At 38.9% G+C, this 15,611-nt stretch overlaps 1 protein-coding gene across 1 annotated transcript; it reads left to right on the top strand.

Moving 5' to 3' along the window:
• Positions 1 to 12,611: 12,611 nt before the first annotated feature.
• On the top strand, positions 12,612 to 15,491 carry LOC311004318 (endothelin receptor type B-like; the record flags this gene model as incomplete). Its single annotated transcript, XM_083996315.1, has 7 exons — positions 12,612 to 13,028; positions 13,202 to 13,314; positions 13,509 to 13,713; positions 13,919 to 14,053; positions 14,179 to 14,312; positions 14,420 to 14,528; positions 15,318 to 15,491. 7 exons carry the CDS (start codon positions 12,612 to 12,614, stop codon positions 15,489 to 15,491), a joined length of 1,287 nt encoding a protein of 428 aa, XP_083852441.1.
• Between the last annotated feature and the right edge of the window lie 120 nt (positions 15,492 to 15,611).

The following is a 15,611-nucleotide window of genomic DNA, read 5'->3' as shown; positions in this document are numbered from 1 at the left end:
TTATAGTGGAAGCCGCTGCACCCTTCCATGCCCTCTCGCAGCAGAACAACCTGCCTCAAAAAGAGAGAAAACAGGTCTAGTAAAAATGTAGAAACTATAACATTAAGAATTTGGATTGTAGGTACATTTTCAGTTTATTATATATTCATATTTTAAAACAGAAGCAAACAATTGCCTTGCTGTAAAATGCTTTAAACATGAATTGATAACATTGGAACATTTTACTTTACATAGATCAAATACAATCAGAGTATTCACATAGTACAAATAAATGTTCATATCAGTGAAAGTAATTGGGTGACAATGCTAACACTGAGTCAGATCAGCTGAGCTAATCAGCACAGCACATAATATACAGCTGGGGCTGATGGGAATGCCATTGGTTTTGTTGATATTTGGTCTTGAACGAAAATATGGGACAAATGAATAGGTGAGTGAGGACATCTGCAAAGTCATAATGATTTGCCTACTCCACACACATTTAATGACAAGCCATTCAATAGTTGTCAAGATATTTCACCCTGAGCCACAAATGTCAACCTCATGGTGGCATTAGAGGAAAAGTCAGAGTCGATCAGACTGATCCTCTTGGGACCATGAATGTCCGTTCAGTCTGGACACTCAACCAGCCCTGCTGCTCCCTGAGCCTCACTGCTACTGTGACTAAAATTGCCCTTGTAGAAATTATCACCTGGAAATGTCAGACAGGGAAATTCAGACCACATGAATTCAGCTAGATGCCCTTTGTTGTAAAATATTTAAATGCTATAAATTTGGTGGCATTTCAATTTCCATATTAAATATCCACATATGCTCACATTTCACTAGTCCTTCCTCCTATGCTTTCATTATCACCCCAGCTCCAAACTGCACACGCTGACACAGAGAATGACCAAAATCACACTTTAGTTTTTTTTTCAGTTCTGATTTAAACTGAGCACGTCACTTGTTTGAGTGCACTGTAATGTTATCGAATAGACATTTTATGTCTGTCCTCTTCCTTTCCTTCTTTTAGTTCTTATTCTTTTTCAAAAAGAAACACTAAGGTGAGGTATTACAAAGCACTGTCTGTAGCTGTTCATGGGTTTCATTAAGATGTGTATTTCATATTGTGTAATGATAAATATATAATAATGATTGAAGTTTGGTTGGAATATTAAATGTCACTCGTGAGGCTTTGTTTTATTTTGGAAAGTAACAAGTCACATGACAGGAGTTACGTAAATTGAGGTTATGACTGCAGCATTGTCGTTCAGAGCAATGGAGCAGAACCACTATGCAGTGGAAAGATATATGGCTCCAAAAATGGTTTGAGAGGCAAACACAATTATACACAATTATATTTGACTTGTCATATTTGCTATATTTATTTGTTTTCTGCAGTTGTATCTGATTTAATTTGTTTTGCTAATATGGTCGGGCCTGATTCTTGATGCACACAAACTTATGATGTTGAGCTTGCTTATATGGGCAGGTGATGGATTTGACACACATGACAGAGAGACATTTTAAGCGTTATATTTTCATTTTCTGGTATTTTTCACAGTGTCTTTTGATTTTGGGATCTAAAGAGAGAAAGAGAGGAGGAGAAAATAAACCTTCAAAATACATCTGTGTCAAGCAAGGCCATTATTTGTTGGACCAACGTAGCTACATGAAAACAAGCAGGCAGCGTTGATGGACAGGTTTTGATAATACCCAAACGTACACTAATTGCATGCTCCCTTCATAAATTTGTATTCATACAGGATGTGGAATAGGAGCAGTTAAAAAGTGTCATTTTCCTCCATAGCTTGTCCTGATTAGTTATAAAGACTCGTCAGTTTCTCCTTGGCAGGCGGCAGGAGTTTAGGGAGTTACCTTGGTGAGCAATTCCAACACTTCAATATCTAGGGGATATCTCCAAGTCAGACTTCATGTTTTTAGGAACGCTCTGAGGGGGGGAAAAAAACAAAGACACTTCATAATTTATTAAATTCTTTGAGGTCTTTAGCTAGTGCTTCATGAATAAATCAAAACCTTGGAACTTCACGTCTCTGGATACCATGTCATATCATCTTTCACATGATAAAACTTACAGTGTGACAAGGATAGACAAGGCTACGAAAAGTCGCATTCGGTTTTTCTCTTTGCAACGGTAAAATTATCTCTAAAACACACAGAATGACCTGATGCGCAGTATTTAACTGCATCCATTCACCGTTTCTCTAAGGTTTTGCTACAAAGTGCATTTCAAATCTTAGTTTATTAACATAAAACATCCAGTCAGAGAAACCTCTCCTGCTTTTAGTGTCTGTTTTGCTTTGCCAAAAACATTTCCTCAATCCAATTTATAAAGAAGCTTGAATACCTTATTATCAGTTTATTGCTGTAAACCTCCATTGTATACACTCAGACTCAAGATGCTCACCTGCTCTGATGTCAACCCCAATTCTTTCTTTATGTCTTTTGCCTCTTGGCACTTCTTGGCTTGGGTATTCATGGTGCCCAAATGAAAATAATAAGGATATTAATTATCACAGGCATTCACAATCATCTCCCAGTCAAGGTTGGAGATTCATAATTAGCAGGAAACATGAAGAGGCTGTACTTTGACTCCACTGCTCCTCATGTCTCAGGTCAGACTATGTACCAGCGCTGACTCAACCCACCTGTCAAATGCATGGAGTGTCAGGTATTCATTTGAGATTACACTGGAAGCAATTATTCATTATTAGTTTATTGAGCTCACACATATGCAGTGTCTGCTACCTATGACGTGCAGATTTAATTTGATGATTTAACAGACATGTTTATTGCAAGATACAGATGCATAAATACCATTCTTGTGTTTTTGTTTCCCTCTTTTAAAAGTGAGTAAATTTGGTAAATGGTTATTGTCTGTCTTGGCTGTCTTATTTGCAGTGTTTAGACTCCCTAATCCTGTGACTAAAGTCTCTGTCATTTATTTTCTAACCTACTGTATGTTTGTTTGCAAGTTCTGGATTTTCGAGTCCATCTCGGTTGATTCGCCTGGTGACTCAATTGTCAAACAAGAGGTGAGCTGAGAAACCGCAAATGAAAAGGAAAACAATTTTGTATGCGGATACACAATGGTTGAATAAAAACAGCATGTTTTTTCGATGCTAGTGTATCATAGCAACCGCAGAACAAGCAACAGTTTCTATGGTAGACACATTGACAGGAATGGGAGAAAGAAACTGTGCTGAGGTTCTTCAGTGTCCACCTCCTTTTATTCGGTTGCTTTTCTTCTCACCGCTGCCATTCACTTTGGTTGTTCAAGCCATTAAGGCTGCACTCAAGTAATCCTCACTTATCTTTACTTCACCTGGTTCCATGCCCACTGCAGCCTCTTTGCACTGCTGTTTGCTCCATGTGTCTAAATGTGTGTATGTCATTGTGTACCGAGTGCAGCCTCCACCTCCCATGGAGCAGAGGACAGAGTGGCAATGTGACCAAAAATGATAAACAGAAAATAGTGATTGCCTGCACAGTAACTAATTATTGCAGCCCTAACAACATATCAGTTAATTGTTGTAATTTACTTATTATAAAAAAAACAGAACATGAATTATTCTGTCCTTTCCATGCATCCTTCCTGGTCGACCACCGGGACGTCTGATCTAATCACAAACGCCCTCACAGTATAGGTTTTCAATAGGTTTTCAACTTGCCACAGTAATGTGGATTTAGCTCATCTCTGATACCAGACTGGCTCCATGATGTTGAGATCATTGCTTTGTGTCAGCCTGACAATCTGTTGCAGGGACCCATGTTGGGTCTTTATGACTCTGACTACATAATCTGTAAGTCATATTTTGATATTTTTATTCAATATACCAACGTATTGAAATCTTCATAAATGCACAGTCAGAACCATAGATATCTGTATCTATATGGTCAGAACAGCTTCTTTACTGCTTCATGTGAGGTTGGGAAGAAATAAGCAACATCCTGTGTCTTTGATTGTGAGAAGGAGATCAACATCTTTAAGCAATTACCGGTGTGCGATATGGAACGAGCTGAAATACATTGATTATATTCAGTATATCACCTGCCCCTAATTTGGCTTTGTTGTGTCACATCGCAAAATGAAATTGTGATGGTATATTAGGTAGTAATGTGCATACCAAAAACCTTGTGCAATTTTCTCTGCTAATACTGTCCTTAATTACGCTTATTAGAGAAGTGTGAGATTCTTATCTCAGTAGCGTGTCCCTACCATCTTCAAATACTGTAATCTCAAGTGTACATGTATGTACGTGTAAATCAACTATACCCACAGTCATTGACCGTATGCGCTCAATAATTTAGAGGTCTGGGAATAACACTAATTAAGACTCTTCCAGTGTGCCATATATAGTTACTGGATAATGGGAATACATTATTACAGTAGAAGACTAAACTGCATAGAAGATTATAAAAATGTGGCCATCAGCTACAAGTAAATTAGAAATAAATTGAAATGAAGATCAGGATTGATCCTTCTAAATCTTCTAGCTTTCTCTTCAACTGTATGTACTGTGAATAACTTTTGCAACATGGTGAATGAGCCCATGGGATCTGCTTTATAAGGGATGTTGCTAATGTGCTTATTTTATCAAAAAAGTCCTGGCAACTCATTCTGCTTATAGTGTTTCCCACAAAAATGTTTGTATAAGCTTTGCAGCTTTTAGTTCTTTTACAGCATTGACTTCTTCTGCCATGTCTATTAAATAATGAGATAAAAGCTCTAAGCCTTTGCCAGACTGAAAAGGTCATGGGATGATTGTGTCATTGAAGAAACATATTGAAAAAGAAATACTTTTAAGCAAAGTTGAGCATTCAGAATTTTGGCATGAACAACCCGTTATCTACATTTGCTTGTTGGTAAGCTTTGTGCCTCTAATGCATGCTATTTAGCCTTTGCAAAGACACATTTGCTTCCCACATAAATTAGAAATGATATTCTGGATCTGAGCATCCAAGTAAGAAATCCAACTTGATCTTCTGCCATTTTTCTCAAGGGACCCAAATTAAGCTTTGCTTTTTGCCAATAGTAAGTTCAGGGAAAGGATTTGACAACAGAGGAGCAGTTATATTGCTACTGTTTGGTGTTTATCAGCTACTGGATTTCATATATATGCCAGGTAATCCCTTGTTAGGTAGGATGGGGAAACTGGTTTCCACTGGGAAGATAAAGGCACGTGATGTTATTGGAGGATGAGAGAAGGGATATGATGGATAATGGAGAGAGGGAATGGGGTTTACTGTATATATTGAAATCTTTGTGTTTTCCTGTTGACTGTTGCCTTTTTGTTATCTTATAAAACACAATTTATATCTGTGCAAGCTTTTCTATTAGGGACAATAACTTGCTGCAAAATATAATCAGCTGGAAATATTATCTATCTTAGTCTCTGAAAATGTTGAAGGTCTTGTTCCCAGCGAGAGGACAAGTATTAATTGCATTTCGCATGTGTTTCAGTCAACATCCAAGACTACGGTGTGCTGCCCTTTTCCAAAAAAACAAAACAAAATCCAAACAAGCTGGGTTTTATTCCTAGGTTTTTTCCCCCCTTTACTATCTCCTGCTGGATTTCAATTGACTCACTATTCCATCTTTTCCTGTAAAAAACAAACAAAAAAAAACAGCCCTTTTACAGGCAAACTGTGAATAATTCCCAGACGGGGGATTTAAAACAATAAGCATTAACACTGCCATAAATGATATCAGCATTTACCAATTCTTTATTTCTCTCTTAATTTACATGGGCCTCTATCTTTTTTGGGTGATTTCTCCCTTTTCATTACCCTGCTAAGCTGCTGAGTCTGGGCAATGAAACGGTTATGTGGCTTAATGTTGTGTAGATTTGCAGATGGGTGAGACATGCAGGTCTGCATCTGGCCAAGCAGAGAGTAAATCTCTGAGCTCTTCATTTGGATATATTGCTGCAGATCGTCTTGCCCAGGCTTGTCATGGCTCTCTGGACAAATGGGCTGCATTAAAAGAAAAACACGTCCCGTTTCAAATCTGTTCTTTTTTCCCTGCATGTAAAATTTATTGCATGTACTCTACATGTACACTCCTGTATGCACAGGTAAAGAAGACAACGAGAAACACTTAACAGTAAATCACTGCGTGCACAATTTATAGCGCAGTTATTATTTCCTACCTTAACCTTTGACCCCACATTGAAGCGCACATGGTTTTCCTGATGTGAAAAGACAATGTGCATGTTCTCCAGTGAGTGCACGCGGACACTGATGTGTGGGCCCAGGGCAAGGGTGAGAGGCTTGAAGGGAAGGCTACGAAGATGTGGGTCAAAATAAAACCATTTCCAGTGCCTCCTCACATCTCCTGTCTCATCGAAGAGCAGACCTCCACTAGGGGTCTTATTGAACCTTCAGACACACAAAGATTGTGGATGCAACTGGTTAAATGTATTCTAGGAACCTTCAAAGTTCTTAACCATTTAATACAAAAAAGGAAAAAAAGGGTTCTGAAATCTAATAACATCTATATTTCTAATTGACCCATTTAATTAAAGCATGGAAGGCTATGTAATAGACATTTGCGGCAAATGGGCTTATTCAATTTTTAATGAAGAATTAAATGCATTCTCATATTTATTGGTTAGTTAGTAAACTACAGAGACACTAATGAGGATACATTTTGCTACCTTGAAACACTGGTAGGCTAGTCGCTTCCCCTTGTGTTCAGTTTTTATGCTAAGCTAAGCTAACTGCCTATTATATTTACCAATACATTAAGGCATGAGAGTTGTATCAAGCTTGTAACCTATCTCAGATACTCAGTAAACATATTCCCCTGGACTATTCCTTTAAGGCCTTGTTTAAATGAAACTTGTTAAATTTGTTATAACATTTATTAACCGTTGTAGTTATAATGGTTACTATAGAGGAACAATTACCATATCTCTCCAGTGGGATGGTGGCATGTTGAGTGGCCTTTATTTGTTAGGATGGCTTTGATGCCGGCTTCTGTGTCCTTGTCCTCCAAGATGATGTAAGTAAAGTCAGCAGCTTCTGCAGAGGATATAATGGCTGCATTCCCAGAAGGATAACTTTTTCTATTAAGTATAATTAACACTGTGCAAACCTTTCATCAAAGGGAACAAATGCGGACCCTCTCATTAGTGCTATGACCCAGTCCTTGATCCTCCGCTCTGTGCGCAGCTTAAAAGGATACAAGACGGTGCCCGTTCCATCTGGGTACAAGGTGAGAAAACATTTCCCATTTTTGTAGAACTTCATGTGGACTTCCTTAATCTGTGACACAAAATAGTTCAAAGTTATTTTGAAGCACAAAGAATGACATATAATATAAAAATAAATGTAGACTTAAATGGATAATTAAATACATAAATGAATGCAAAATGGTGATAAGAAAAATGCTATTTCTGTATTTTAACATTGATTGATTGATTGATTTCTGTACTTATTTGTGCATTTCAAGATTCATCAATGTATTTCTTCATTTATTCTGTCTCCATATGTTAATTAGGTAGGTGATCTTTCTTTGGTCTATATCCAGATTGGATCCACTACTACCGCCTTGACTGGTACACAGGAGCATTGCCTTTTCCACTGTTGCCATGTAACTCTGAACAAACCGTGAAGTAGTTTTCCCTGTTGTTTTTATTTTGTTTGTATGTCTTTAATTTTTTATTTATTTTTTGGCATCTATTTATTTATACTGATGCCATTTTTGTCCTATACGTAGCCCTAACAGCCGAGAACTTACCTTTAGCTCACCAGATGTAAACATGCCCATAGGGATAATAGGCGTATTGCTGATGAAGGGAATATTTTCTGTCAGGCTGGGGTTTTGCTTGATCCCAATATGGTCTGAGCAGACAGAGGAGAGTTTACTGACATTTTATCAATGAGAAACATGAAAGACAGTGCACTTTATATCTTCATTTGTATTAATTGTGCTAGCCTAGGGCCTTACTTACTGCTGTCTGTTCTCGTCCTCACCCTACATTTCAAAACACATTGTTATTTTCTCAAAAAATTGCAATATGTGCCAAAAACTTGAAGGGCATGTTGAGAATCAGACCCTGGTGCCACCTTATATTTTCACAACATGAAAAGAAATGGTGCTGGTTTCATTACAGTGCAATCAGTTGTGTGTATATTGCCTGAGCTGTCTTACCAACATGTGAAAATCAATGCATATGAAGTTTTTTGAAAGTTTTGCGAGAAGGAAAGCATCTTGCTCACCTTCTCCTCGCTTGCTCTCCAGCAGCTTTCTTCCTCTTTCCACTCATGAAGGGTGCAGGAGGGTTGACATCAATTTTTCTTTCAGGCTCCCTCTGTGCCAGATTTCTTACCTCTCCCAGGATAAGCTCTCTCATTTGTTTTGCTCGCTCGCAACAAAAGAGCTGAATAACAGAAAAATCTCAACACATTATGCATTTCTGTTCTGTTTTCTGTTTCTCCTCTCAACCCCCCTAAAGTGGAGACATTTCTGTCTTCTTGGAAAGGTTATCTGAACAGCCATTATTGCTAATAAATTTGTTTTCAATTTTCTTGTCGGAGGTAAACGAGCTGCGCTCACCTCAAAGTTGGTTCCATTTTCCAGCAGTTCAACGTATGTGAAGAACTGAGAGAGCTGAGAGAGCTGCAGGCAGTAGTCACAGCGAGCTTGACGCACAAACGGTTCAGATTCAACCTCTGGAACCTGCCGTGCAGCAAAGAACAGATTCACAATCACCTCGCCACCTCTGATATTATAGCCTCCACACGCTGCTATTACTGTGTGAAAATGAAATAGGCCACCACTGCCATTTCCAGGCACTATGGGTAATAAAGAGATACTGCACTAAATTGATGGTACCTTTTGATCACAAGGGGTTTGTTTTGGCTCTGGCCTGTATGCTATGAGACGAGGAAGAGACACACGGGGTATATCATACTTCTTCTCTGGCATCTTTTCTTCCTCTGTCTCCTGATGTGAATACAGGAATCCAAAATTTGCACTCTTTTTTGTGGGTGTAAGATACATAATGTATAACCTACTGTATATGTATAACTTCTTTGACAAAAGGCTTTACTGCTCTGCAGCATACTGATTCTACTGGGTTTGGTTATAGAAATGAAAAGGACTTGACATAACCATGTATCTTTTTTTCTGTCTCATGCAGGATCCTGCTGAACAATCAGAGGCTGTGTCCATGCTCACCTACCTCTGCCTGCAGGAACTGGGGATCTTCAATTTCCTTTTGAACTGCACAAGAGTCAAATAATTAGGAGTTTGACAGATGTCTAAGTCACGAGAGGCAAGACGGGGGCAGGAACAGGTGACCCTTTTGCACTCAAACTGATAACATAGCTTACTTTGACAGCTGAAAAAGGGGCTACGCTCCACCCACTCGCAATCTGTCTGGGTCTGAGAGCTCACCAAAGTAATGAATCTTCCAACCAGCTCGTGAACCTCCATGAACTCTGGTGCGACTGGACTGCTCGGGACACAGAGACAGGAGACAAAGAATTACAGCTATTACAGCTTTGCCAGAACAACTCTATTCATCTTAGTGTTCGTATTAATTGACTGTTTGGTCTCTTGGGGACAGAGGAACCCCTTAACAAGCTAAAAAAAAAGAAAAAGAAGACATAACTCTGACATATTACTGCCTCGTAAAGTTGTTTTGGATAATATGCTTGCAGACATGGAGCATCTAGTCACTCTTTTTTTGCTGTCCTTTAACTCCTCATACGGTAATATATTTTTCTCTCCATTATAATAGTTGACTAGCTTGTTGCTTAATTATCATTATTATAGGGTTATGAATAAACTTCTACTTGAAAAGTTAACAAGACCAAAGCTGATACTGTACAGTAAACCCCTTAAGTTGTTAGGAAGCTAATATGGTCAGTAATTGCAATATTTATATAAAGAATATTGTTAAGTGGTTATTGATATAGCCATAAACAAACCAAATTGTCTTAAAAGGTAATGGCCATTGCTCAGATTACAGAATATTTACACTCCAAGCTGAGTTTACTGTTATTTTTCTCCTCAGTTCTTTGAGACTGAATAACATTCACATTTTCAGCCACCTTTTTTCCCCTTCAGACTCGAGGTGGTGACTGCCAACTGTATTAAACCCAGCCATCCATGTTTTCAAATGAAACTGCATTCATTACCACTATGCCAGCGCCGAATAGTGGCTATACTGAGCGCTCCACATAAATCAGACGCAGTGGCAGTGTTTTAATGGCTTTTTTTTGCAGGATATAAAGCTTTTTAACCACTTTGACCACCTTGACCAGCAGTGTCATTAAATGGTCAAAGACCAGCGTGGGCCAAAGTGCCAAGCATTGCAAACTTGTTTCTGACAAATTTTACAGCATGTTAAAGGAGCAGTGTATAGGGTTTAGGAGGAGTGTATAGGCAGAAATAGAATAAACTGCTCATGATAATGTTTGTATGATCACCCTTGATATCTACACTGAGGGCATGTCCTCTTTCGAGGAGCATGTCATGATGCACCATCATACGTCAAGTGTATAGCCAAGATTGGACAAACCAATGACTGGCTCTAGATTTGTTTTTACAGGCTTTTTTATGTTGCCTCAAGGCCATTGTTAGTTCTCCTGCACACCTGGACAGGAAGGGAGGGGCGAGGGGAGTGTTGTTCAGTTGCTTGCAATCTTCAATCTCACTGCAGATGCCAATAAATCCTATATACTACTGTTTCAAGTAACTACAAACAACTACAAGTATATATTATACTGCAATAGGTGGATGGCATGGCTATTAAACAGATTCACTGAATTATGTTACATGAAAATTATTATATATCAATAAGGCTATACTGTAAATCACAGATTCTTACATTTTCTGTTCTGTAGATGGTGTACTTGAACAACTGGATTCTGTCCACTGGCCTAGATAGAAAAGAGAATATGTTATATTAATGTATCCTTACTGTGAACAGTTGTCATGCTTTGTTTTTTCATATCCCACTCAACTAACTTACTTCTCTTTATCACTTGTTCTTGTGGAAGCATGCCAGCAAATAGTTTTCCAAGGTCATTTGTCGCCAGCGGAACACAGATTTGAGCGTTCAAAGAAGAGCTGGAGTAGTTGTCAGGTACGATATTAACAATGGGATCTTTCCAGTCGTCACATGTCTCCTGCTCCTCCAGGCTCTTCAGGTTGTCATAAATCTGTCGAGGAGAGAAGTCACCTTCTGTAGGACTCTCAGGAGATGCAGAGGCAGTGTCTCTCTGGTAGGATGGAGACTGACTCATGTTTTAAGAGGGGGGAAAAAAAGTGACATGACAACCAATGCGAAATCTCCAGAGGGCACTCACTGAATAATGCACAGTTCCATTTGTATCATTTTTGTTATTGTTCAAGTGCAGTTGCCCGGCAGTGGTTGTGCCTTCCATATTACAGAAACTTCCCGTCTTAAGTGAAGGTATAAGGAGAAAAGGAGAGGTAGGATTGTACCCAGTTTTGTATTACAGCAGTATCCTGACTAACTATAGGAATCGTATGTTATCTCACTTGGTCCTCTCTCTTATACAGGTATTTGTGTAGCCAATTAGATTTCTCATAAAATGCCCCACCACAAAAATAAAATACAATTTCCAGGTGCACCATGGCTGGAAGCGACCCAAAATGCTAGGTCTGCATCTGGTCATGGTTGCAGGATCACAGGCCCGGGGTAGCCAGTTGCTACTTATGTGAATTTTGTCTTCAAACTACAGCTAATCATTAGGATCTACCATGACCCACTCAGTGAAGAAATTCCTCCTTTTGATATTTCATTGGTTATGTAAACGCAATAAAAGAGCATATGAATTAAGCAAATGAGCTAAGTGGTACTGGAATACAGCCCCAGGAGGCTCATGTATCCAAAATGTCATACAGCTAGTTACAGAGGACAGTCTTCCATTTTCCATTACATTCACTAATGATGACTAGTGATAGAGCCTTTGTGGCTATAGGCGAAATAAATCTCTCACTTTGCTAGAATAGACACTTTGCACCATTCGGATGTTCTCTGGAGTCTTCGCATCAAAGAAAATGACCAAGTTTTCTGATGAAAGAAGGGAAAACAACTGTAACATAATATCCCTATTGAAGCTTATACAATGATCTCACTCTGTGATAACAGACAATACCCCTCAACACCATCCTTTTATTCAGGGTGATGCATCAAGGGCAGTAATTATAGTCACCACTGACAGATCGATGACTAATGCTGACAGCAGTACCTCAGTCTATAAAGCCCTGATTTCCCTCTGCTGGGTTCTAACTTTTAGAGCAGGCACGGTAACAAAGAGTTGTCCTTTGTGTAAAACCTACAGCTTATTCTGTAGGTATTACAGAAATTCATTTCATGCATTCATCTGTATGTGCACATCTAAAGGTAAGACAGCATAATTCACTGTATCACAGTATCTGTGCTGTTAACTGAATTTTGATTAATTAGATTAAACCTTTCGTATCATGCTTATGCTTTGCTGTAAATCTCAAGCTGAGGTGTTCTGCTAATTATTTTCACTCTCATTTTCAATCCAGTGGTGAAGCAAGAAAAGAAAAAAATAAATCAAGAATATTTCAAGGCTGTTTGAGGAAGTCATCAACAATGTGGACTCTAGCTCTTGCTCTTTGTTTGGGAAATATTCTCATCAGAGGAGAGGCCAGCCATCAGCATTCAGAACCACTGCCTGTGACTGAACCCTCTGAAACGACCTCACCTGGTTTTTTAATACTAGAAAAACAGAAATCCAACAGCTCAATCCATCCACCCCAAGTAGCCGGACCGAAAACACCACCCCCTCCTATGTGCTTGGAGTCAGCTGGAACCAGAGACACCTTCAAATATGTCAATACTATGGTCTCTCTACTTGTGTTTGTGGTCGGAACAGTGGGGAATGCAGCGCTGCTGAAAATCATCTATGCAAACAAATGCATGAGAAGCAAACCCAACATACTCATTGCGAGTCTTGCTTTGGGCGATCTAATCCACGTCGTGATAGACATTCCAATCAACGCATACAGGGTGAGTTACTAACCTCATAGTGAGCAATTACAGTGTCACACCTTACCCTGTCTCTGCACTTTCTCCCCATTTTCAAACCTTAATCTTGGCTTGAATTGATTGTGTTTGTGTGTATGTGTTATATATATATATATATATATATATACTGAAAATGTCCTTTGTTTTTGTTTCAGCTCATAGCAGAGGACTGGCCATTCGGTTTAGCGCTGTGCAAACTTGTCCCCTTCATACAGAAGACATCTGTTGGAATTACTGTGCTCAGCCTATGTGCTTTGAGTGTTGACAGGTAAAGAGATAAGCTCTGCTCTACAGTGCCCTACAAGAAAATAGTGTTTGCAGGCTAGTATCTGTATTTCATCAAGGAGACAGATTTGTTTAGAGCATTAGCCCTTGAAATGCTCTTTAACTGAAAAGAAAAAAGAAAAAAAATATGATTGTTACAAACAAAAAGTCAAAACAGTTTCCCACTGATTTTTCCAGATACCGAGCTGTAGTATCCTGGAATCGAATCAAAGGCAGTGGGGTTTCAGTATGGACAGCAATCGAAATAACTCTGATATGGGTTATTTCTATCCTGCTGGCTGTGCCTGAAGTTGTCGGCTTTGATATGATAACAATGAACTATAAAGACAAGCATCTGAGAATATGTCTGCTTCATCCCATGCAAACCACACAGTTCATGCAGGTAATGTAACAACAGGATGCAGCAACAGGATGCAACACGCACATCAACATGTGTTTGATTTGACAGTATTTTCATATACAACATACAGTAATATTTATCACCGCCTCAAATATGCTTTCATGCATGCTCTAACATAGCAACCACTGATCATCGTGTCATCTGTGGCTTTGACTGACTGTGGGCTTCTGTCATGTTTAATCAACAGTTTTATAAATCAGTGAAGGACTGGTGGCTCTTCGGCTTCTACTTTTGCATGCCACTGGCATGGACCCTCGTCTTCTACACACTCATGACCAGGAATATGCTGAGAAAGACTACGTTAAGCGACCTTACCAAGCAGGTTATAAATAAACCTTCTCCCTTCAAAGAAATTTGACAACATTTTCACCACATTTCACATTTTTCAGTTTCACCTTAATTTGAATATTGATTATCTTTTTCTTTTTTTTTTTTTTGTTCTTAAAGAGACGAGAGGTGGCAAAAACTGTCTTCAGCTTGGTGATCGTATTTGCACTTTGTTGGTTTCCTCTGTACCTCAGCAGAATCTTGAAATCGACCATATATGATCAAAAAGATCCTAATAGATGTAAACTACTGAGGTATGCATTAAAAATGTTCTACCACACCCTTTTTAAAAAAAAAATTGTGCATTACCTGATTTCCGCTCTTTTGTGTGATTTACTTTATTCTCACGCTTCTTTCCCAGTGCCTTTCTTGTCCTGGACTATTTTGGCATCACCATGGCGTCGCTCAACTCTTGCATCAACCCTATTGCATTGTACATGGTCAGCAAAAGATTCAAGAAATGTTTCAAGGTGAGACATATGGTCTTTCTCATGTTTGTTGTACCTGTGTGTGGCACTATTCAATTTTAGACAAAGCTGGTGGGGGGTTGAAAACAATCTCATCCACATTGGATGAGCTATCATGTGTCATCACGGACATATGGAGTCATGTCTGTAAAATGGCCAGACTGGGCCAAGTGATGACCTGAGGGGGTAATAAGTGAAAATGGTCTGGAAAAACAGTAGCAGGGAAAAAAAACACCCACTTGGCAATGTACGAGACAGTCTGTCACTGAATCAGAGTGATGTGTTATGGGGGAGAAAAAAACATAGCTTCAAGGCAATTTTCAAGGGAAGAAATTTAAAAGCCTTTATTGTATTACCAGCTCAGAGGAAGATATCTAAAGCATGCTTTGATTTCTTTTGGCTATCATCAGGTTTTTGCACAGTGTAGAACATAAAGATACTGTTCTTCTGCAATAATGGTCTTGACAAATTGTTATGTATAAAATCATATACTTGTTCTTTAAGCTATCCTTTCTACTACATTTAAAGGACAACTTAAGTCTTGCGTTCAATGCGTCTGCATTGAGAAAATGTTTTCTTTTATGCTTTCTCTGAATTAATGAAGGTTTTATTGGTTGGATCATTATTAATAGAGTACAATCAAGACTGCCTTCCACTTCCATTATTCTACAAATAATCCACGCATAAATAGATCTTCTAATGAGCCCCTTTTCTCCACATGGATCCAATGGTAAATGTTTTTTTGCCTGCTGACCGAATGTCTTCTCTGTTTGTGTGTGTGTGGTCCTTCAGGCGTGTCTGGGCTGTTGGTGTCTACCTCTTCAAGCTGTTACCCATGAAGAAGTGCAGTCTGTTTCGAAATCCAGAATGCAGGATCAAGCCTCAGAGCAGAGCAGCAGCAACATCAAAGCTCACAAGCAGACTTCCACACCTCTGCCTGAGCAGGAGAACACTTTACTGTGTTAACAAAACTCATGTGGAACTGTGGAAAATACTTTGTGAGTTCTTCAGTATTTCTTTATTAAATATATATAGGGCTATCAAAGCACTATACCAAGGCAGCACCTCCATCTGTAGCTTGGCAAC

Source organism: Trachurus trachurus (genome assembly GCF_905171665.1).
Source record: "Trachurus trachurus genome assembly, chromosome: 21".
In the NCBI taxonomy this organism is placed as follows: domain Eukaryota; kingdom Metazoa; phylum Chordata; class Actinopteri; order Carangiformes; family Carangidae; genus Trachurus; species Trachurus trachurus.
The sequence above is the reverse complement of the archived record's forward strand: the minus strand, read 5'-3'. Positions and strand labels throughout refer to the sequence as shown.